The sequence below is a fragment of the Anomaloglossus baeobatrachus genome, chromosome 1 (assembly GCF_048569485.1).
Source record: "Anomaloglossus baeobatrachus isolate aAnoBae1 chromosome 1, aAnoBae1.hap1, whole genome shotgun sequence".
Taxonomy (NCBI): Eukaryota; Metazoa; Chordata; class Amphibia; order Anura; family Aromobatidae; genus Anomaloglossus; species Anomaloglossus baeobatrachus.
Window position 1 is genome coordinate 953,218,513 of NC_134353.1, and position 24,163 is coordinate 953,242,675.

The 24,163-nt window shown below is 46.7% G+C and overlaps 2 protein-coding genes across 2 annotated transcripts in view; both read left to right on the forward strand.

Moving 5' to 3' along the window:
* Positions 1 to 24,163, forward strand: part of LOC142257496 (uncharacterized) — a 66,323-nt gene that overhangs the window by 37,909 nt on the left and 4,251 nt on the right. Inside the window, exons 6-9 of the mRNA XM_075329638.1 lie at positions 223 to 300; positions 1,034 to 1,210; positions 1,293 to 1,416; positions 1,498 to 1,568. Of these exons, the coding sequence (XP_075185753.1) occupies positions 223 to 300; positions 1,034 to 1,141 (186 nt within the window). The 3' untranslated portion in view covers positions 1,142 to 1,210; positions 1,293 to 1,416; positions 1,498 to 1,568. The remainder of the gene's footprint in view (positions 1 to 222; positions 301 to 1,033; positions 1,211 to 1,292; positions 1,417 to 1,497; positions 1,569 to 24,163) is intronic.
* Positions 5,718 to 17,074, forward strand: LOC142260267 (uncharacterized). The gene is made up of 2 exons (XM_075331897.1): positions 5,718 to 5,880; positions 15,474 to 17,074. The coding sequence occupies exons 1-2, from the start codon at positions 5,718 to 5,720 to the stop codon at positions 16,883 to 16,885; spliced, it is 1,575 nt and encodes a 524-aa protein (XP_075188012.1). The 3' UTR covers positions 16,886 to 17,074.

The following is a 24,163-nucleotide window of genomic DNA, read 5'->3' on the forward strand; positions in this document are numbered from 1 at the left end:
ACCCGATCTCCTGCACAGTCTCTTCAGATCGGATTCAGTTGGCTCCGACAGTAAAAAAAGGGAAGACAACATCTGCACTGTTTTATCTTTTCAAATAATTTCCCCTTATCTTCAGTTATTTTTTTTGTGTTTTTAGTTGATTTTTCTCATAATCATCTCATCCTTTTTACAATAAAAGATCTTTTGTTGTATTCTTTTCATTTTTCCTGATTGACATAAAAGATGAATAAGGACAAAGACCAAATTATGGAGAAGATATTAAACCTGAGTCTGGAGATCATCTTCCATCTTACTGGGGAGGTGAGAGGCTCTGATGTCATCACATTACATCATTATCTATGGGAATAATAGAGGATATGACCGGAGAGGTGAGAGGTTCTGATGTCATCACATTACATCATTATCTATGGGGATAACAGAGGATATGACCGGGGAGGTGAGAGGCTCTGATGTCATCACATTACATCATTATCTATGGGGATAACAGAGGATATGACCGGGGAGGTGAGAGGCTCTGATGTCATCACATTACATCATTATCTATGGGGATAACAGAGGATATGACCGGGGAGGTGAGAGGCTGTGATGTCATCACATTACATCATTATCTATGGGAATAACAGAGGATATGACCGGGGAGGTGAGAGGCTGTGACGTCACCACATTACATCATTATCTATGGGGATAACAGAGGATATGACCGGGGAGGTGAGAGGCTCTGATGTCATCACATTACATCATTATCTATGGGGATAACAGAGGATATGACCGGGGAGGTGAGAGGCTCTGATGTTATCACATTACATCATTATCTATGGGAATAACAGAGGATATGACCGGGGAGGTGAGAGGTTCTGATGTTATCACATTACATCATTATCTATGGGAATAACAGAGGATATGACCGGAGAGGTGAGAGGCTCTGATGTCATCACATTACATCATTATCTATGGGAATAACAGAGGATATGACCGGGGAGGTGATGGAATCTGGAAATGTCTGTAGTGATATTATTAATGTCTCCACACTCAGGATTACACATTAGTGAAGACCTCTAGTGATCGTTGTCAGGCCCCTGTGTATGAAGGACGGGGAGGAACCCTGAGCCCAATCCCGAGGCCTCCACCTCATCCCCGGTAACATAAGGACATCAATGACCAGAAGATCCTAGAACTCACCAACAAGATGCTTGAGCTGCTGACTGGAGAGGTGACACTGCTGGGAATGCTGGGACATTATACAGGACGGCACTGGAGGATTCTGGGTGATGATGGTATGATTGTGTTGTCAGGTTCCTATAAGGTGTCAGGACGTCACCGTCTATTTCTCCATGGAGGAGTGGGAGTATCTAGAAGGACACAAGGAGAGGTACAAGGAGGTGATGATGGAGGAGCACCAGCCCCGCACATCACCAGGTAATAGACAGGACTGAATACACCCGGCCTATAATTATCTGTATGTAATAATGATGTCCGTCCTGTCTGTGTCTCCTGCAGGTCTCTCCAGTACGAGGACGACCCCAGAGAGATGTCCTGCTCCTCCTCCTCCTCCTCCACAGGACCCTCAGGTAGATGGAGATCTCCCCTATGAGGTGTGGACGGCTGTGACCTCCTTGTGTTCAGTCTTGTTTTCTCCTCCAGTATTAGATGTTTTTATATATAGGTTAAAAACATCCATGCCTGGGCAGCTAGACTAAAAATTTCAGCTGGCACCTATACACACTTGTAGGATGTGCAGGTCAGTCTTTTGAAATATTTGCAGTGAGTTTTTTTCTGACTGAGCACTCCGCCCTATAAACCAGGCTGTGTTCATAATCCTTATACCAGGAGTCCTAGCTGCCCAGACATGGAGGTTAGTCCAGATAGTGGCATTTCAAGTTAGATTTTTAGTCTAGCTGCCCAGGCATGGATGTTTTTAACCTAGATAGTGGCATTTTAGTTAGGTACCCGGAATATTGAGATTTACCTTGCCGTTTGGTTTCCGGGCTTACATGCATTGGCCAATTCATAAACTAAAAATCTCATTTTTCATATAGCAGTAATGCAGTACCAGAGTTCCCTTATACATTGATGGCATTTAGTGTGCGGCTGTATCCATTTTGTATTTGCTAGATTTTATCAGCTGGCACCTATACACACTTGTAGGATGTGCAGGTCAGTCTTTTGAAATATCTGCTACGATATTGTCTGGGAGGAGCAGGTGACGGGGGAGGTATTGGTCGGGAATCATGTGCATAACCTGCCCCGATATTATCAGCAGAGGTGCAACTGACAGTCAAAAAGGTGATGAATTTTTAAACTTTACAACCTTGGATTTCAAAGCCTAAACATCCGAGCTGCCCGCTAATGGTGTGTACAGCCTGTGCCTGATAGTGCCTGTACTGCACTGGCTTTACCTTATAGACGAAAATCCTGATGTTTGGTTCCCTTTAAAGAATAAAGACGAGTCCACAACGTTTAAAAACTGCAGATATTTTACTTGTAACACGTTTTGAACACAGTTTCCTTTTGCTTGTGACAGGTTTCAAACAAAGTATTACCATCTTAGGCTGCTTTCACACTTCCATTTTTTTCCATCAGTCACAATGCGTTGTGTGCTGAATGGACTGATGCGTTGCAGATAGTGGTCAAACTGATGTGACGGATTCCTGTGAAATAACGGATCCATTGTAATTTTGTTCTTATAGCCGGGAAAGATTTGTGATTGTAATCCTATATGAACACATCCCAGAGAGGGAGAATTTTCATGACCAGAAGTTCATTTACATTTGATCTGGGCATGCACAGAATAAAAAACACGGATCCGTTGACTGATTCCATCATTTGACGGATTCTGACGATCATAGGCTTCCGTTATAACACACGACGGGCGATGACACATCCGTCGGCATCCGTTATTTTGCCGCCGAGAAAAAACGTTACATTCTGTGTTGCTTCCGCCCGACAGTCAGTTAATAAACGACTAATCCGTCCTGTGGCGGATTCAACACAATGCCATCAGTCACAATCTGTTGTTAATACAAGTCTATGGAGAAAAAACGGATTCCTGCTTAATATTTTGCAGTATACCGTAATTCCTCAAGGCAACGGATTGCAACTGAAGGAAAAAAACGTATGTGTGAAAGCAGCCTTAGTACAAACCAGCTCTTCTGTTTTCGGCTGCTGACAAGTTCACACCAGCTACAATGTGGGTGGAGGTGGTTGGTGCATCCCTGTCCTCTAGGTATCTAGCATACGTGTAATGTGTTTATCTATGATTAGAGGTACCTGCACGGGTATGTTACTTCTTTGAGATTGCTCCTAGAGTCTGTTCCCCAGTGTCAGTTGCCACGTCTGCACTGTTTACACAATCCGGTCCCGGTCACCTTTGCTTCCTCCTGTCAGTTACTTTAGCCTTGGCTTACTCTACGCACTATTCTTACGTCTCCAAACCCATGAAATGCTCCACACTATATCCCCTTCACTGTGGACCGGCTTCTCTGGTTAACTCTTTCAGTCCTGTCAGTGTACCTGAAGCCTAAGCTTACCTTTCCAACTAGGGAACCCAGGAATGGTAAGTCAACATCTAATGATGGCTGGTAGCACTGCGCTCATAGACACACACAGATGGGGAGCTTAAAGGGAAGGTGTCATGCTTTTTATTTTTGGATTAATAGTGATTATGAAATCAAATATTTTTAATACAAAATTAAACTCACTTTTTATTTAGTTTTTATTTAATTCTAATTTTACTGAAGCACTGGGGGCTGCCTTCATGGATTTGGTGTTTGTAACGACAGTTACTCATCTCCTTTATGGCAGCTTCCAGAGCATTGACTCTGATAGTCGGACACCGACTCTATACTTAATACAGTGACATCTCCCTGCTATGACCTGTAGACGCGCCCCCTGGCCTGTCCAGATCAGAGCAGAGGGAGGAGAACGGCGCCATCTTTGTGCAGCTCACAGCGTATGCTGTGTGCTTCACTTTCCCCCTGTCACCCGTTCGGCCTGTGTGAGTACCGGCACCCCTCCCCCCGCCGCTGCTGCTACCCTCCGGGTGTGCATGCAGAACATTGCGAGAGTATTGGCAACCCTCCCCCTGCTGCCGCTGCTGCTACCGTCTCCAATGACACCCTGTGTGATGCTGTCTGCTGAGCTGCGTATCTAATCTTCTCCTGTGTGATGCTGTCTGCTGAGTCGTGTATCTAATGCTCTCTTGTGTGATACTGTCTACTGAGCTGTGTATCTAATCCTCTCCTGTGTGACACTGTCTGCTGAGCTGTGTATCTAATCCTCTCCTGTGTGATACTGTCTGCTATCCTTGGTGACACTTTAGATATTTGCGGTCACCTGCAAAATGGCTCCGCACTGTGATCCTACACTTCATTTTATCTTATCCTTTTGGAAACCCACAGATTGGGAGGGGTAGCTGTGACCTCACACACAGGAGAGCAGATTCTGCCCACTTTACTGCAGTTGTAAAGTGAGATATTTCTACAGTCGGATTTCTGTAGGATTTCAGCAGCTGCTCCCCCCAGTATTTAACAGTGGAAAATATCAAACGTTTTAATTTTTTTTTAATATTTTTCTCAATTACAAACAAACAATAATATTTAAACAAAACATTAAGACTGGGGCCAAACGGGGCACTAGTGCGATCCTCGCATGTCACTCGGCTCACGCTGGCAGCACAGTGGAGTCGAGTATCATGCTAGTATCCCTGCGACTGAGGTCCGACTGTGCGAGCGGACCTCAGCTGCAGGGGGAGGACGACACTGCAGAGGGGCGAGCCGGAGCTCAGGAGAGGAGGGAGGGATTTATCTCCCTCTCTCCTCCGTAGTCGGCTATTGCGATTCTCGCTCTGCAAACGCGGTACACCGGTGTACCGCAAGTGCAATGTGATTTTTCTCTTGCCCCATACACTTGAATGGGTGCAAGAGAAAAAGTCTCGCATTACAATCGCAGCATGCTGCGATTGTTTTCTCGGTCCGATTAGGGCTGAGAAATAAAACGCTCATTTGCGCTGACACACAGGTTAATATTGGTCCGAGTGGAATGCGATGTTTTATCGCACTGTATTGTGTATGTATTGTGTTTTGTCATGCTTGGTATTAATCCAGTCCCTGATCTATATTAGTGTATTGGATCCCAGTAACATCCGAGTGCTGATTAGGGGGGGAGAGGCCGTGTGGTCTCAGGGTTTTTTATATCAGACGTGCTGGTATTTTTTTTAGGGCTTTTACGGCTACAGACAGTACTCCTTCCTATCCTTTCCTATAAAGATAGTTTGGGCCTCACCTTTGCTAATCTGTTTTCTGGCTATGTATTGTTTTTTCTTATATCACTGTAGTTTTTACATGTGGGGGGCTATCTATATCTTTGGGGCTTGCTCCGAGGCAGATTAGTTTTTCTTATATATTTCTATCTGTAAGGATATTTAGTTCTCCGGCTGTGTCGAGACAACTAGGTCATCGTAGACTCGTCCCACGGCTACTTCTAGTTGTGTGTCAGGATTAGGTGTGCAGTCCATTAAGGTTCCAGCCACTCTAGTTACTTTTTGTGATTCCGCATTTTTTTTTATCCTCCTCGGTCCCTGAATCATAACACCCGTCCCTGAAAATTTTTCTCCATGGATTCCTGATTATGTTCCCCAATCAGGAATCCAGTTCGAGACTGCCAACCTCAGGGAAATAGACTTTTTCAAAGTCTTTTTCTCTGAGTCAATTGTCAGTCTTATGGTGGAGCAAACTAACCTGTATGCCCAGCAATTTTTGGCCGAAAACCCTAATTCATCATATTCTATTTGGAGTCCTGTTGACTCGGTAGAAATGATGAAATATTGGGGACTGGTCCTTCACATGGACATTGTGAAGAAACCAGAAATTCACGAATACTGGAGTACTGATATTTTATATGAAACTCCAATATTTGGCATAGTCATGACCCACAAACTGTTTGAGGCCATTCATAAGTTTCTCCATTTTAGAGACAATGCTCCTTCACTTCCGAGCCCGGCCGTGCGCCCAAACAATTGATTTCCCCCACATATGAGGTATCTGTATACTCAGGAGAAATTGCACGATAAATTTCATGGTGCAATTTTATCTGATACCCTTTTAAAAAAAAAAAACTACTTGGATGAAGTAACAATTTTTTGGTAACATTTTTTTTTATTTTCACGGCTCAATGTTCTAAACTTCTGTGAAGCCCCCAGGGGTTCAAAGTGCCCACTAAACATTTACATAAATTACATGAGGGGTCTAGTTTCCAAAATGGGGTCACTTGTGGGGGAGCTCCATTGTTTAGGCACATCAAGGGGTCTCCAAACGCAACATGGCTTCCGCTAACGGTTCCAGACAATTTTGAGTTTGAAAAGTCAAATGGCGCTTCTTCTCTTCCGAGCCCAGCCCAAACAATTGATTTCCCCCACATATGAGGTATCTGTGTACTCAGGAGAAATTGCACAAAACATTTTATGGGCATTTTTCTTGATACCCTTGTGAAACTGCTAAATTTTATGGCTAAAGTAACATTTTTGTGTAAAAAAAGTAAAATTTAATTTTTTTTTCCCACATTGCTTTGGATCATGTGAAGCTCCTAAAGAGTTAATAAACTTCTTGGATATGGTTTTGAGCAGTGTGAGGGGTGCAGTTTTTAGAATGGGGTCACTTTTGGGTATTTTCTGTCACCTAGGCCTCTCAAAGTCACTCCAAATGTGATGTGATCCCTAAAAAAATTTTTTGTAAATTTTGTTGCAAAAATTCGAAATTGCTGATCACCCCTTTTAACTTCCTAATGAAAAAAAAATGTATTTCGAAAATTGCGCTGGTGTAAAATAGGCATGTGGGAAATGTTATTTAGGAACTATGTTGTGTGACATATCTCTCAGATTTATGGGCATAAAATTTAAAATTTTGAAAATTGCAAAATTTTCGCCAAATTTTCAAAAATAAACGCAAAAGAAATCGTAAGTACAGTATGTCACGAAAAAGCAATCTCAGAATTGCCGGGATCCGTTGAAGCAATTCAGAGTTCTAACCTCATAAAGGGATACTGGTCAGAATTGCGCAAAATGGTGAGGTCAGTAAGGTCAAAATAGGCTGGGTGGTGAAGGTGTTAACAGTTGTTCTAGATATGTGTCTGCTGCTAGAACTCTGTGTGGCATTGACCTGGTCTCTAATCTGAGCTGCTGTTTACCTGCGATTTCTGAGGCTGGTGGCTCTGATAAACTTATCCTCCGCAGCAGAGGTGACTCTTGGTCTTCCTTTCCTGGGGCAGTCCTCATGTGAGCCAGTTTCTTTGTAGTGTTTTATGGTTTTTGCCACTGCACTTGGGTACACTTTCAAAGTTTTCCTAATTTTTCGGACTGACTGACCTTCATTTCTTTGTCGCTCCATTGGGAGACCCAGACAATTGGGTGTATAGCTACTGCCTCCGGAGGCCACACAAAGTATTACACTCAAAAGTGTAAGGCCCCTCCCCTTCTGGCTATACACCCCCAGTGGGATCACTGGCTCACCAGTTTTGTGCTTTGTGCGAAGGAGGTCAGACATCCACGCATAGCTCCACTGTTTAGTCAGCAGCAGCTGCTGACTATGTCGGATGGAAGAAAAGAGGGCCCATACTAAGGGCCCCCAGCATGCTCCCTTCTCACCCCACTTTTGTCGGAGGTGTTTGTTAAGGTTGAGGTACCCATTGCGGGTACGGAGGCTGGAGCCCACATGCTGCTTTCCTTCCCCATCCCCTTTCGGCTCTGGGTGAAGTGGGATCTTACCGGTCTCCAGGCACTGAGGCCGTGCTCCATCCACAGCTCCTGGGAATCTGCTGGACATGGAGCGGAGTATCCTCAGGGACATGGCCCTGCTACGTTGAGGTACTCTGTGTCCCTGTGGGGACCGCGCACGGACACACGGCAGCATTGCTGGGTGTGTTAGTGCGCCAGGGACGGCGGCGCTGCCCGCACTAGTGCCATCGCACACTACAGCTTGCTGGGTGTGTTAGTGTATTAGGGGACTACCGCGCTAACCGCCGTTGCCATTTTTATTTCGGGCGCGGCTGGGACTTGTGGTGCGCCGGGGACTTCCGCGCCGACCAAGGCTTATATGCCGGCCGCGCTTATCACTCGCGTCCCCGGCTTGCGCGGCCTAGTCTCACTTCGTTTCCGCCCACAGACCTGCCAGTCAGGGTAGGGGCGTGACGCTGCACAGCACGGCAGCGCTGAGAGCTGGAGTATGCTTTGCATACTCCACCCCTCTCACTGTGTGCACTGTGAAACCGGCAGCGCTGAGAGCTGGAGTATGCTTTGCATACTCCACCCCTCTCACTGTGTACACTGTGAAGCCGGATTCCCGCATTTTCTCAGGCACGCCCACGGCTTCCTCCTCTACACAGGACGCCGGCAGCCATTCTTGTCAGTGTTTTCTGTAGCGACAGAAGAGACAAGTTTAGGAATCCCTGGCAGGGATTCGGATAGTCACACAAACGCTGTGACCAGGCGTTAAGCAGCGCCTGTGGGGCTGACTCCACTAGTGCCGAAGTGCACATATACATATCTGCTTATTCACTATGCAGTGCACTGTTTAGCTGCATTTTTGTATATACCCTCCTTGATTGTGCGGAGGACATAACAGCATATTGTCTGTGTAAAATAGAGGTGCAGAAGCACATGTTTTCTATGCAGCCGGTACAGCATGTACGGCTATATGGCCGGCAGTGTACATAGACCCCCATTGTATACTACGGAGTCTCTGCTAATCGTCCAGGACATGGGGACGGAGCCTGCAGTATTTACTGACAGATTTTCTGAGGCTATGACTATGATACTAGAAGCCTTGCAGTCCAGACAAGTCTCTCAAATCCATGGCCACTGTTCATTCATTATCCATGGTCCCCCTCAGTGGGAACAACTTTGAGCTCCGAGGGTGTCATGTGCTTCCCAAAGTGACGGCTCTGACACGGACGACAGTCCCAGACAGCCTGAGAGGCTCACTATGAGCGGCCCTCGACTTCATCACACTAGTCAGGGTCCCAGCAAGCGGACTCTCTGTGTGATGTGGCGGAGGTAGCTGCTCAAGATCTAATCCTGAGACCGCTCTCAATCTGGATACACCTGATGGTGACGCCATAGTCAATAATCTCATAGCGTCCATCAATAGAATGTTAGTTATTTCTCCCCCAGCTCCTCCAGTGGAAGAGTCAGCTTCATAGCAGGAGAAATTCCATTCACGTATCCCAAGCGTAAATTAAATACTTTCCTTGACCACCCTGACTTTACACAGGCAGTCCAGGAACACCACGCTTATCCAGTTAAGCGCTTCTCCAAACGGCTGAGGATACACGTTATCCCTACCCCCTGACGTGGGCAATGGCTGGACCCAGTGTCCCAAGGGGCATCCTCCAATCTCCAGCTTGCAGCTAGATCCATAGTTGCAGTGGAAGATGGGGCTGCACTTAAAGATGCCACTGACAGACAGAGGGATCTCTGGTCGAAATCCATCTATGAGGCTATCGGCGCGCTGTTAGCTCCAGCATTCGCAGCCGTAGAGGCACTCCAAGCTACTTCAGCTTGTCTTACACAGATGGACACGGTCACACGTACATCTGTTCCGCAAGTGTCATCCTTAACCGCTCAAATGTCTGCATTTGCGTCTTATGCGATTAATGCTGTCCTAGACTCTACGACCCGTACGGCAGTGGCGTCCGCTAACTCCGTGGTTTTACGCAGGGCCTGGGTGTTAACTGAATGGAAGGCAGATTCTGCTTCCAAAAAAGGGCTTAACCAGTTTGCCTTGTTCTGCTGACCGACTGTTTAGTGTGCGTGAGATGTAATCATTAAACAGTTCAAAAGTAAGGATTCTTCCTTACCTCAGCCCAGACAAAACAAACCCCAACATACCAAGGGACAGTCGGGGTTTTCGGTCTTTTCAAGGCTCGGGCAGGTCCCATTTCTCCTCGTCCAAAGAGGACTCAAAAGGATCAGAGGAGCTCAGTTTCTTGGCGGGCTCAGTCACGCCCAAAAAAGACAGCCTGAAAACCCGCTTCCAAGAGGCTTCCTCATGACTTGCGGCCTCCTCTCTCCGCATCCTCGGTCGGTAGCAGGCTCTCCCGCCTTGGCGATATTTAGCTGTCACAGGTCAAAGACCGTTGGGTGAGAGACATTCTGTCTCACGGGTACAGGATAGAGTTCAGTTCTCGTCCTCCAACTCAATTCTTCAGAACTTCTCCACCTCCCGACCGAGCCGATGCTCTTCTGCAGGCGGTGGGCACTCTAAAGGCACAACGAGTGGTGACCCCCGTTCCTCTTCAGGAACAAGGTCACGGTTTTTACTCCGAATTATTTGCGGTGCCAAGAAAGGACGAGTATTTCCGTCCCGTTCTGGATCTAACACGGCTCAACCAGCTCGTGAACACCAGGCGGTTCCGGATGTAATCCCCCCGCTCCGTCATCGCCTCAATGTTTCAAGGAAATTTCCTAACATCGATAGACGTCAAGGATGCTTATCCCCACGTGCCGATTGATCCAGAGCTCCAGCGTTTCTACGCTTTGTTATAAGACGCGAACACCTTCAGTTCGTAACTCTGCCTTCCGGCTGGCGATAGCCCCACGGGTCTTCGCTAAGGTCATGGCAGCAGTAGTACCAGTCCTGCAATCTCAAGGTCACTCTGTGATCCCGTATTTGGGAGATCTACTTGTCAAGGCACCCTCTTAAGGAACATGCCAACACAGCCGAACGTTGCGCTGGAGACTCTCCAGAGTTTCGGGTGGATCATCAACTTTTCAAAGTCAGATCCGACCCCGGGCCAATCACTAACATATCTAGGCATGGAGTTTCATACTCTCTCAGCGATAGTGAAGCTTCCGCTAGACAAACAGCGTTCACTACAGACAAGGCTGCAATCTCTCCTTAGGATCAGTCGCACACGTTGAGACGCCTCATGCACTTCTCACGTAAGATGGTAGCAATGGCGGCAGTCCCTTTCGCGCAGTTTCATCTGCGTCCACTACAATGGGACATTCTCCGCCAATGAGACGGGAGGTCGACGCCCATCGACAGAGACGTCTCCCTTTCTCAGGCGGCCAAAGAATCGCTACGGTGGTGGCTTCTTCCCACCTCATGGTCAGAAAAAAGGTCCTTCCTACCCCCATCCTGGGCGGTAGTTACGACAGGCACGAGTCTATCAGAGTGGGGAGCAGTTTTTCTCTACCACAGGGCTCAAGGTACGTGGATTCAGCAAGAGTCCACCCTTCAGATCAATGTTCTGGAAATCAGAGCAGTGTATCTTGTCCTACAAGCCTTCCAGCAGTGGCTGAAAAGCAAGCACATCCGAATTCAGTCGGATATCTCCACAGCGGTGGCATACATCAACCACCACGGAAGAACACGCAGCCGGCAAGCCTTCCAGGAAGCCGGCGGATTCTGACGTGGGTGGAAGACACGGCATCCACCATATCCGCAGTCACATCCCAGGCGTGGTAAACTAGGAAGCAGACTTCCTCAGTCGCCAGGGTATGGACGCAGGGGAATGGTTTCTTCACCCGGACGGGTTTCAGGAGATCTGTCGCCGCTGCGGGATGCCGGACGTCGACATAATGGCGTCACGGCACAACAACATTGTCCCGGCTTCATAGCACAGTCTCACGATCATCGAGCTCTGGCGGCGGACGCCTCAGTTCAACATTGGTCGCAGTCCCGGCTACCTTATGTGTCCCACCTCTGGCATTGTTGCCCAGAGTGCTGCGCAAGATCAAGTCCGACTGTCGCCGCGCCATCCTCGTCGCTCCAGATTGGCCGAGGAGGTCGGGGTTCCCGGATCTGTGGTACCTCACGGTAGGCCAACCGTGGGCATTACCAGACCGACCAGACTTGCTGTTTCAAGGGCCCTTTTTTCCATCTGAACTCTGCGGCCCTGAACATGACGGTGTAGCCATTGAGTCCTGGATCCTAGCGTCTTCAGGATTATCTCAGGAGTGGTTGTCACCATGACGCAGGCCAAGAAGCCAACGTCCGCCAAGATCTACCACAGATCGTGGAAGATATTCTTATCTTGGTGCTCTGCTCAAGGAGTTTCTCCCTGGCCATTTGCATCGCCTATTTTTCCTTCCTTCCTACAATCTTGGTTGGAAAATGGTTGGTCGCTCAGCTCCCTTAAAGGACAAGTCTCAGCGCTATCTGTATTTTTTCAGAAACGCCTAGCCGACTTCCGCAGGTACGCACGTTCCTGCAGGGAGTTTGTCTTCTCATCACTCCGTACAAGCGGCCGTTAGAGCTCTGGAGTCTGAACAAGGTTCTAATGACTCTCTTGAAGCCGCCTTTCGAACCTTTGAAGGTTGTTTCCCTTTTCCGTCTTTCACAGAAAGTGGCCTTTCTAGTAGCGGTCACGTCTCTTCAGAGAGTGTCTGAGCTAGCAGCGCTGTCATGCAAATCTCCATTCCTGGTCTTCACCAGGACAAGGGGGTTCGGCGTCCGATTCCGGACTTTCTCCCTAAGGTGGTATCCTACTTTCATCTCAATCAAGATATCACCTTACCTTCTTTGTGTCCTCATCCAGTCCATCAATTTGAAAAGGATTTGCATCTGTTGGATCTGGTGAAAGCACTCAGGATCTACATTCCCGCACGGCGCTCCTGTGCCGCCCGGATGCACTCATTGTCCTTGTCGCTGGTCAGCGTAAAGGGTCGCAAGCTTCCAAATCCACCCTGACTCGGTGGATCAAGGAACCAATTCTTGAAACCTACCGTTCTGCTAGGCTCCCGGTTCCCTCAGGGCTGAATGCCCATTCTACCAGAGCCGTGGGTGCGTCCTGGGCATTACGGCACCAGGCTACGGCTCAGCAGGTGTGCCAGGCACCTACCTGGTCGAGTCTGCACACTTTTACCAAGCATTATAAGGTGCATACCTACGCTTCGGCAGACGCCAGCCTAGGTAGACAAGTCCTTCAGGCGGCGGTTGCCCACCTGTACGAAAGGGCTGTTTGACGGCCCTACCACGAGGTATTCTTTTACCCACCCAGGGACTGCTTTTGGACGTCCCAATTGTCTGGGTCTCCCAATGGAGCGACAAAGAAGAAGGGAATTTTGTTTACTTACCGTAAATTCCTTTTCTTCTAGCTCCAATTGGGAGACCCAGCTCCCGCCCTGTTTTCTTAGGGTTTTTTTCGGTACACATGTTGTTCATGTGAATGGTTGCAGTTCTCCGATGTTTCTTCGGACTGAATTGGTCTTTAAACCAGTTATTGGCTTTCCTCCTTCTTGCTTTTGCACTAAACTGGTGAGCCAGTGATCCCACTGGGGGTGTATAGCCAGAAGGGGAGGGGCCTTACACTTTTGAGTGTAATACTTTGTGTGGCCTCCGGAGGCAGTAGCTATACACCCAATTGTCTGGGTCTCCCAATTGGAGCTAGAAGAAAAGGAATTTACGGTAAGTAAACAAAATTCCCTTCTTCTTCAGGAGTGGTAAATGACAACGAGGTTGTCGTGGAAGGGGAAATAGGTGGGGTGTTGTAGGTGTACATGTGGGAAGTTCCATTAGCCAAAGGTCTAGTGAGCAAACACCGGCTCATCCTATCCCAAGAGCAATGAGAACAACTGTTACTGGGCAGCCTACTCCACTAGATTTCTTTGACAGCCACACATTGCTTCAACTTTGAAATGAGGCTGATAGAGAACAGGTGCTGGAATGGATGGCAAGTGCTGCATTAATTGGCATCTCCTCCTCTTCCTGCACCTCAACATCACACACAGTTCATTCCTCCAAGGTGCCACTCCAATTACAATTGTTTGCGCTCATGTCACAAATCGCCAAACGGCAAAGTGACTGGGGAAAACCACACATGCAAGAGGCCTGCACCTGCCACGCAAACATGCTTTTAAATGTCAAGTCTCCATGATAGGTTTCAAAGTTGTCTCTTGTCTGCATGGTTATGGGAGCACTAGCCCTACATCTGTCTCTCATCCACTTCTATATTTCTTCTGTCAATAGTGTAGGAAGCTAATGGCTATGCCAAAACAGTGGTACTGCACTGTAAAACGTATTTCTGCTGTTTTGGAAGGATTTCGCCCCAAACCCCCGCCCCCCCCCCCCCCCCCCCCCCAAGGTGTTTTCTCTGCTTTATGTTTGGCCTCCCTTTGAATTCAGTGGGGTTCAGAAAGGTTTGATAAAGGTTCAGTTTTGTTCGACTAACGCACCGTATGTTTGGTTAGGCTCGGCGAAACGAACCCTGAAAGGTTCACTCATCTCTTATATGTGCTGTTGTAGGGCAAAAAATAGTTGCACTGGGGAGTAAGTCCCGAAGGACAGCCGCTGCCATATGGTTACGGCAAGCCTCAGTGTCCAGTATGGCTACATAATGGCTACATTTCCAGTGCAAGCAGTCTGTAAATATGCCCGTATAGTGTTTGGTCCCACACTGCAAAGCTTCTTCTTTAATTGGGAACATGAAGCATTTGAGGAGGCACCAAAGCAGGATGGTTATGCTGATTATGGCTTCATCATCACCATCTTGGTTGTTTCCTCAATTTTTTGTAAAAAGTCACAGATTTCAGACATCCATGTTCATGAGTCAGTTTTTATGCATGGGGGCTGACCGGAATACCTCATGTTGGACTTGGTATTATAAAGTGCGATGGAATATATTTGGCGTTATGTAAATAAAAATTAAGCTGTATCTGGTATTCATCTAATGCCTTCTGTTGGTCAGAAAGTCTTGGCAAGTACATGTGCAATGTGGCGTTCCAGCGTGGTCACGTCAGACAGCTGTCGCTAAGCTGCCACTTGCAACCGCTGCTGAAGCCCTGCCAGACAAGTGGTAGCTGGAGTGGATTGGTGGAAATGGGCGCACACACAGGGTACTTTCACAAGTAGCTCTGGCAAATTGGGCTCGTTTTTCATAAACTGCTGAACCACGAAGTTGAGCACGTGGTCCAGGCATGGTGCATGGTACATGTGCGAGCTTCTTAAGCTTCAGAGCCACCACCAGGTTATCACACACGAGCATGGCTGGTTGTTGGTTCGGAGGGCAAAAGACACAGATCTGTCGCGTCTATTAGACCTTTCAACTCTGCTGCAGTGTGCGATTTATCATCTAAAGACAGTCCTTTAAACAGCCTGTTGCTTCACCGAGGCAGTATTTCCAGCCTGGGACTGATGGGGAAGGTAAATCAGACCAGGATGAAAGGAACTAGAGGAAGGACCCTCCAAACTTTCTGGTAGAGGGCCACCTGTGGGCTTTGCCAAATGTATGAAAAAGGGCCTTTCAAAATGTATGAGTGAGGGCCCTCCAACCATTATGGTGAAGGATCGCATGTTGGATCTGTAGATATGGTGGGAAAAGGAGCAGCTGGAGAACCCCCCCCCCCACCACCACCCCCAAAAAAAAAGATCCACAGATGCCATCTTGTGCGCAGTGTGTCTGGAGTTAGTGTAGGGAAAGCTTGTGTTGTTGGTCATTGAAGGGGCAAATTTCACAAAATCTGTTTTTTATTATTTTCACAGAAGATAGTGGCATTATACAGAATACATATGAAGAGCAAGTAATTGTCCCAGATCTACCCTCAGTCCTTCACAGGCAGGATCCGTCATCTGCTGCTTCTAAACAAAGTCTTGATTCACTGCAGAATGTTCAGCAAAATAAAAGCCACAGAAGGGGTGTTAAACAACAAAGAGCTCAGACAGGGGAGAAGCCGTATTCATGTAATCAATGTAGAAATTGTTTTACCCACAAGTCAGCTCTAATTTCACACAAAATAATTCACAAAGGAAAAACAGTTTCATACCAAGAATGTGGAAAATGTTTTAGTTTTAAATCACAGCTTGAAGTTCATCTAAAAACTCACATTGAGGAGAAGTCATTTTCTTGTTCAGAATGTGGGAAATGTTTTAGCTGGAAATCAGAGCTTAATGTGCATATGAAAATTCACACGGGGGAGAAGCTATTTTCATGTTCAGAATGTAGGAAATGTTTTATTCTGAAATCAACTCTTGATTTCCATATAAAATCTCACACTGGGGAAAAGCCATTTTCATGTTCAGAGTGTTGGAAATGTTTTATTGTGAAATCACAGCTGAATCGGCATATGAAAACTCATACAGAAGAGAAGCCATTTTCATGTTCAGAATGTGGGAAATGTTTTATTCAGAAATCATCTCTTGATTTCCATATGAAATCTCACACTGGGGAAAAGCCATTTTCATGTTCAGAATGTGGGAAATGTTTTATTCTGAAATCACAGCTGAATCAGCATATGAAAACTCATACAGGGGAGAAGCCATTTTCATGTTCAGAATGTGGGAAATGTTTTATTCAGAAATCATCTCTTGATTGCCATATGAAATCTCACACTGGAGAAAAGCCATTTTCTTGTTCAGAATGTGGGAAATGTTTTATTCAGAAATCATCTCTTGATTGCCATATGAAATCTCACACAGGGGAGAAGCCATTTTTATGTTCAGAATGTGGGAAATGTTTTATTCGGAAATACCATCTTAATGTGCATCTAAAATCTCACACAGGGGAGAAGCTATTTTCATGTTCAGAATGTGGGAAATGTTTTATTCGGAAATCACATCTTGATAGGCATATAAACACTCATACAGGGGAGAAGCCATTTTCTTGTTCAGAATGTGGGAAATGTTTTATTGTGAAAAAACATCTTGATCAGCATAGAAAATCTCACACAGGGGAGAAGCTATTTTCTTGTTCAGAATGTGGGAAATGTTATCGTTGGAAATCACAGCTTTATGACCATATAAAAACTCACACCGGGGAGAAGCCATTTTTATGTTCAGATTGTGGTAAATGTTTTATTCGGAAATCACAGCTTAATGTGCATCTAAAATCTCACACGGGAGAAGCCATTTTCGTGTTCAGAATGTGGGGAATGTTTTATTCGGAAAGCACAGCTTGATCAGCATATAAAATCTCACACAGGGGAGAATCCATTTTCATGTTCAGAATGTGGGAAATGTTTTTTTCGGAAATCACAGCTTGATCAGCATATACAATCTCACACAGGGGAGAAGTCATTTTCATGTTCAGAATGTGGGAAATGTTTTATTCTGAAATCACGGCTGGATCGACATATTAAAACTCACACAGGGGTGTTTTATTCAGAAATCAGAGCTTAACCCTTTCACGACCGGCCGATTTTTCGCTTTCCGTTTTTTTTTTCGCCATTCTTTTTCTGAGAGACGTAACTTTTTTATTTTTCAGTCAATATGGTCATGTGAGGGCTCATTTTTTGCGGAACGAGCTGTACTTTTAAATGAAACCATCAGTTTTACCATATTGTGTACTAGAAAATGGCAAAAAAATTCCAAATGCAGAAAAATTGCAAAAAAAGTGCGATAGCACTATGGTTTTTGAGATATTTTATTCACTGTGTTCACTATATGGTAAAACTGATGTGTGGGTGTGATGCCTCAGGTCAGTGCGAGTTCGTAGACACCAAACATGTATAGGTTTACTTTTATATAAGGGGTTAAAAAAAAATCGGAAGTTTGTCCGAAAAAAGTGGCGCACGTTTTACGCCATATTCCGTGACCCGTAGCGTTCTCATTTTTCGGGATCTTAGGCTCAATGACGGCTTATTTTTTGCGTCTCGAGCTGACGTTTTTAACGGTACCATTTTTGCGCAGATGCTACGTTTTGATCGCCTCTTATTGCATTTTGCGCAAAAGTTGTGGCGACAAAAAAACGTCGTTTTGGCGTTTGGAATTTTTTTGCCGCTACGCCGTTTACTGATCAGATTAATTGATTTTATATTTTGATAGATCGGGCGTTTCTGAACGCGGCGATACCAAATGTGTGTATATTTTTTATTTTTTTAACCCTTTAATTTTCAATAGGGCGAATGGGGGGTGATTTGAACTTTTAGGTTTTTTTGTTTTTTTTTAATTTTTTAAAACTTATTTTTTTACTTTTTTTTTTTATTTTACTAGTCCCCCTAGGGGGCTATTGCGATCAGCATTCCGATCGCTCTGCAGTATCTGCTGATCACAGCTGGAAGGCTGTAAACAGCAGATACGCTGTCTTTCTCTTTTGCTGTGCCCCGGGCACAGCGAAAGTGAAACCAATTCATGTGTAGTACAGGAGTCATCACATGACCCTGTGCTACTATGACAACTATCGGGAGTCACGTGATCGCGTCACGTGACTTCCGGTTTCGGCGGTAAGTAAAACTTTACCGCGATCGCGCTTATAATGGCGCTGTCATGTATTGACAGCGCCATATAAGGGGTTAATCGGCACGAGCAGATAACGATTCTGCTCGTGCCTAGCAGGCACACATCTCAGCTGTGAAAATCAGCTGAGATGTGTGCCGATCGCGGCATGCTGCCGCCGGAGGACCGCGGGCAGTAAGATTATGTCATTTAGGACGTAATTTTACGGCCCGCGGTCGTTAAGGGGTTAATGTGCATCTAAAATCTCTCCCAGGGGAGAAGCCATTTTCATGTTCAGAATTTGGGAAATGCTTTGCTCACAGATTCACTTTTGTTAGACACATGAAAATTCACACAAGGTAAAAGACATGTTTGTTTAAAATGTGGGAAATGTTATAGCAGTAAATCAACTCTTGCCTTGTGGAGGTGGCCAAAGCTATAAATTATGTGTTCAAACGTAATAAGAATATCTGTGTATGTAAATAATCAAAATATAGATGTAGTTGCATAATTATTTGTGTGTCTATATAGCAATTGCACAGACCTGTAATATGATTCTAAGCTATATAGTCATGAAGGGGTTACCAAGGATGAGTGAACAGATGTACAGACAATGAAAGTCTTCATAATGATGAGCAAAAGTCTTATCAGTAGTTTTACACAGAAAGAATGTATAACGAACAGAGATGTATTTTACAGCATACTGGGAAATATTGGGGAGTGGAATACTCTCTAAACTTCCTGTTCTAGTCCCAAGGTGCAGAGAGAGAAGGGAAGAAAGCTGTACACCATGCCTTGGAGATTTTTAAAATGTTAGAATTACCAAAAGGAGGTCGGTTACAACCGTCACTATGGGCAACAGCATTGAAAGCAAAAAAGGGCAAGTTAAAAGACAGGAGATTGTTGAATGATGCAGAATTGTTTGGCAGAATATCGCAGGCATTGCTATCAGAAAGATATATTGAGGTTGAAGATGAAGATGAGCAAGGGGATGTTGTGTTTTAGTATATGTTACCCGAGTCTGAGGACAGATCTGAGGGTCATCCGATAGGTTGTGTAATACTTATATATGTTCTGAGGATTTCGATAGCGTAGGGCAATGACAATCAGAGACAAGTTCTTGGTACAAGATATTTTATAATATGTAACCACGGTAGATACACAACGGAAAACACAGCGGTACAAATACACACAATACCTTCCCGAAACGGAGCGAAGGGAATTCCCGGGGCCACGCACCGGACTCCCCCAGGGAGACCACCAGAGCGAACCCCTATACAGGGACTGTCCGGCAATCACCCCGAAAGGCCTAAATGCGCAGCAGCCGGGACACAAGGGGCAAGCGGTAAAAGTCCAGGAGTGTCCGTACGGAATAAATGTCCAGAGTGGTTACGAACCAGAGAGAACCGGGCAGAGTGCTGACCGAAGATGGCAGACGGAATCCGGGCACAGCTTGAGAAACCGGGTAAGGTCCAGAGTCGGTCGGTCGGTAGTCTTTAGGAGGATCCAAAGGCAAACAGGATTAGCAGCAGCAAAGCAGGAGCACACAGCAAGCAGTATACTCCATGTTAACCGAGGGCAAGCTCATTCAAAAGAGAACTGGAAAACCTGGAAACCTGACATTACTCCCCCCCCCCAGAGACGGCCTCAGGACGGATCAGGGCCTGGCTTGTCCGGGAAACGTCGATGAAACTGAGCAATCTTCCGGGGTGCCCGAATGTTACCCACCGGTTCCCAGGAATCGTCCTCGGGGGCGTACCCCTGCCAACGTACCAGATACTGAAGCCGACGACGATGGAGCCGGGAGTCAATAATGTCCTCAACCACGAACTGCTCCTCGCCGTCGACCATCACAGGCGGAGGAGGAGGCACAACACGACCATGAAACGTATTAGGGGAAACGGGTTTGAGGAGAGACACATGAAAAACCGGGTGTACCTTTAGATGGTGCGGTAACCGTAGCCGACAGGCCACAGGGCTCACGATCCCGGTGATCTTAAACGGACCGATGAATTTTTGTCCCAGCTTCTGCGAAGGAACACCCAATCTCAGGTTTTTGGTAGATAACCATACAGAGTCCCCTACCTTGTACATGGGTGCCGGTTTCCGGTGAGTGTCTGCCGACCTCTTGTAACGTTCCTGGGCCGTAGCCACAGTGTCCTTTAGAACCTCCAGATTTTGTCGTAGTTCTGTCAATCTGTCCTCCACCGCTGGCACCGAAACCGGTGACCTAGGCAAAACAGTCGGATGGTAACCCAGGTTAGCGAAAAAGGGCGTTACCTTAGTGGAGCTGCTCTGAGTGTTGTTGTATGAGAACTCCGCCAACGGAAGCATCTTCAACCAATCGTCTTGGAGATGGCTGACATAACATCGAAGGTATTGTTCCAGGGTTTGATTTGTCCGTTCGGTTTGCCCATTTGTCTGAGGATGGTATGCAGAAGACAAACAGACATCAATCTGGAGTGCCGTACAAAACCCCTTCCAGAATCTAGACGTGAACTGCACGCCCCGGTCAGAGATGATCTCGTCTGGTACCCCATGCAATCGGAATACGTTCTGGATAACCAAATCCACTGTCTCTGCGGCTGAGGGAAGACCGGTACACGGAATGAAGTGAGCAGCTTTAGTCAATCGATCCACCACCACTAAAATGGTATTGTGCCCGCCTGAGACTGGCAACTCCACAATAAAATCCATGGAGATAGACCCCCAAGGGCGAGATGGCACGGGTAACGGTTGGAGGAGTCCCGTAGGAGCCACACGAGGGACCTTGCACCGGGCACAAACCACACATGAGTGGACATAGTCCTTCACATCCTTTAAACAGGTAGGCCACCAGAAAAAACGGCTCAGAAATTCCTGCGTCTTCAGTACCCCCCTATGACCAGCCAACACGGAGTCATGGACCAATTTGAGAACCCGAAGTCTTACGGCCTCCGGGACATAAATGCGTCGCTCTCTCAACCACACACCATTCCGAAGAACAAGAGTTACATCATTCGGGGGGGCAGCAAGAAATACGTCACCATCATAGGCCAGCTTGATGTCCTTCCACAAGTCCTGGTCCTGGATTACTCCAACGAAATTGGCATCCGATAACACGGTCTGAGACGGGGTTCCAGGCACGGAGTCCACGGCGTGGATTCGGGACAAGGCATCGGCTTTCCCATTACGTGAACCTGGACGGTAGGTAACGATAAAATTGAATTGGTTAAGAAATAGGCTCCAATGGGCTTGCCGTGGAGACAGGCACCTGGCAGACTTAAGAAATTCCAGATTACGATGATCTGTGAGTACTATCACTTGCTGCGCGGCTCCCTGTAAGTGGTGTCTCCATTCCTTGAAAGCGGAAATAATCGCCAATAATTCCTTGTCCGCAATGTCATAGTTCCTTTCTGCAGGGGACAACCGGCGGGAAAAGAAGGCACACGGATGCAAGAGACTCTTGTCCCCAGTCCTTTGAGAAAGAATGGCCCCTAATGCATAGTCGGAAGCGTCAACCTCCACGATAAAGGGAAGTGCGGGATTCGGATGTACCAATATTGGCGCTGAGGTAAAACATACCTTGAGACGATGAAATGCTTCCTGGGCCTGGGCGGACCACACAAACTTCTGTCCTTTTTTGGTTAACAGAGTGATGGGACGAACAATCTCTGAAAAGTTACGGATAAAGCGTCGGTAAAAGTTGGCAAAACCGACAAAGCGTTGTACCTCTTTGATGTTTCCCGGTTCCGGCCAGTCGAGAATGGCTTGTATCTTGCTAGATTCCATGTTCAGTCCCTGAGGAGAGATGACATAACCTAAGAATTGTATTTGTGAGCAGTGGAACTCGCATTTCTCCAGTTTAATCTACAGGTGGTTTTCCCTCAGCCGGGTAAGTATGGTCTTAACGTGCTCCTGGTGTTCCTGTAAAGAATCAGAAAAGATTAGGATATCGTCCAGATAGATCACCATGAATTGGTCCATGATATCCCTAAAAATATCGTTAACTAGATGTTGAAATGCCGCGGGAGCGTTACAAAGTCCAAAAGGCATCACTAGGTACTCAAAATGTCCGTACCGACATCGGAACGCGGTCTTCCACTCGTCTCCGGGACATATACGAAGCAGATTATATGCCCCACGGAGGTCTAATTTGGTGAATATTTTTGCCTGTTGGACCCTCTCCAATAGCTCAGGAATCAACGGTAACGGATACCGGTTCCGGATGGTTATCTTATTCAGTTCCCGGTAGTCAATACAGGGTCTCAGAGTCCCCTCCTTCTTTTTCACGAAAAAGATGGGTGCCCCTGCGGGTGAGGTAGACGGACGAATGAATCCCTTGGCTAGGCTTTCATCAATATACTCTTTTAGTGCTTCTAGCTCAGGTGCCGCCAACGGGTAGACATGACCAAACGGAATCTCCGCCCCTGGGAGTAAGTCTATGGGGCAATCATACGGTCTATGCGGGGGAAGCTGATCGGCTTTTCTTTTGTCGCATATGTCAGCGAAGTCACGGTAAACCGGGGGTAAAACAGGTACCTGTACAGTGCCCTCCGTATTTGATGTTACTGGAACCGGAACAGTTGGACAAATGGTCGGACCACTCTGTGGTGGGAAGGTTATTTCTTTAGTCTCCCAATCGATGACGGGATTTGTAGACCGTAGCCACGGAATACCTAAAATAATCGGAAAATGAGGAGAAGAAATTATCATGAAAACAAGGGTCCCCTGCTGACCTGGCTTCATCACGCATTCGAGCGGTACGGTTTCCCGATCCACTGGTCCAGAGATTAACGGAGATCCGTCTACCGTCTCCATGGTAACCGGTGAGGATCTTTGCTGAGTCCGGATACCGTGTTTCCTGGCAAAGGAAGAGTCCATGAAATTTCCCCCTGCCCCAGAGTCTATCATTGCAGAGGTAGGAATTAGCTGTCCCTCCCAACGGATCTGAATGGGGAGTGAGCAATGGGTATATTTCCCCTCTGAGTCCTTCGGTGAGGTAGACATTACCGTCAAGGGAAACACCGCATCCAAGTGTCCACTTGCCTCAGAGATATCAGACTCTGCGTCCGTGTTGTCACACTCTGCCATGGCTGCCAATACCTTATTTGGGCGATTTGGACGTTTCGGGCAGTCGATCAAAAAATGGTCCGATTGACCGCAATAGAAACACAAACGCTCACGGAGCCGGTGTTCACGACGTTCATTAGTCTCTCGTTTTTGCAGAGAGTCCACTTGCATAGGTACGTCCTCGGCCTCCCGTGGCGTCCTGAGAGCGGGTTCTCGGGAAGGAAACGCAATATTGTTTACACGGTTTACAGCTGCCCATTTTTCCTGTCTACGTTCCGTCAAACGGGTATCAATGCGCACACAGTGCTGGAGAAACAGTTCAAAATCCCCTGGAGATTCGGAACGGGCTAACTCGTCCTTGATGGTACCGGACAAACCTTTTCTGAAAACAGACAATAAAGCATTGTTTCCCCAATCGGTGTCTACCACTAACCTCTTGAACTCAGTGGCGTATTCAATGACAGAACGCTTTCCCTGACGTAAGGAAAGGAGAGCCGCTTCAGCGGTAGCACGGCGATTCGGATCATCAAACATTTGCGCCATTGCATTCAGAAAGTCATCCAGGTGATTCAAACGTCAAATGTCCCGATTCTCTATCATGGGATTAGCCCAAGCCAGTGCTCGTGAGGTTAATAACATGATGATACATAACACCTTTGACCGATCAGAACGGTAATAATCAGAATGTACATCGAAAAACAGTATACATTGGTTAACAAATCCACGGAACTGACTACGATCACCATTGAAACGGAATGGGGGTAACCTAGGCATACCGGCAGTTGATACGGACGTAGTGGGGACGGCTTCCTGAGCCTCCACTCTGACTTGCAAATCCTGTATAGCCGGCCCCAGTACCTGGTGATCATGGCCCAGCTGTGCCTCCACATCTCTAAGTTTATTCTGCACCGCCTCCATCTCCTGCTGCAGGGAGTTAATCATGGAGAAGAGCTGATCTACTCGTGTCTCAG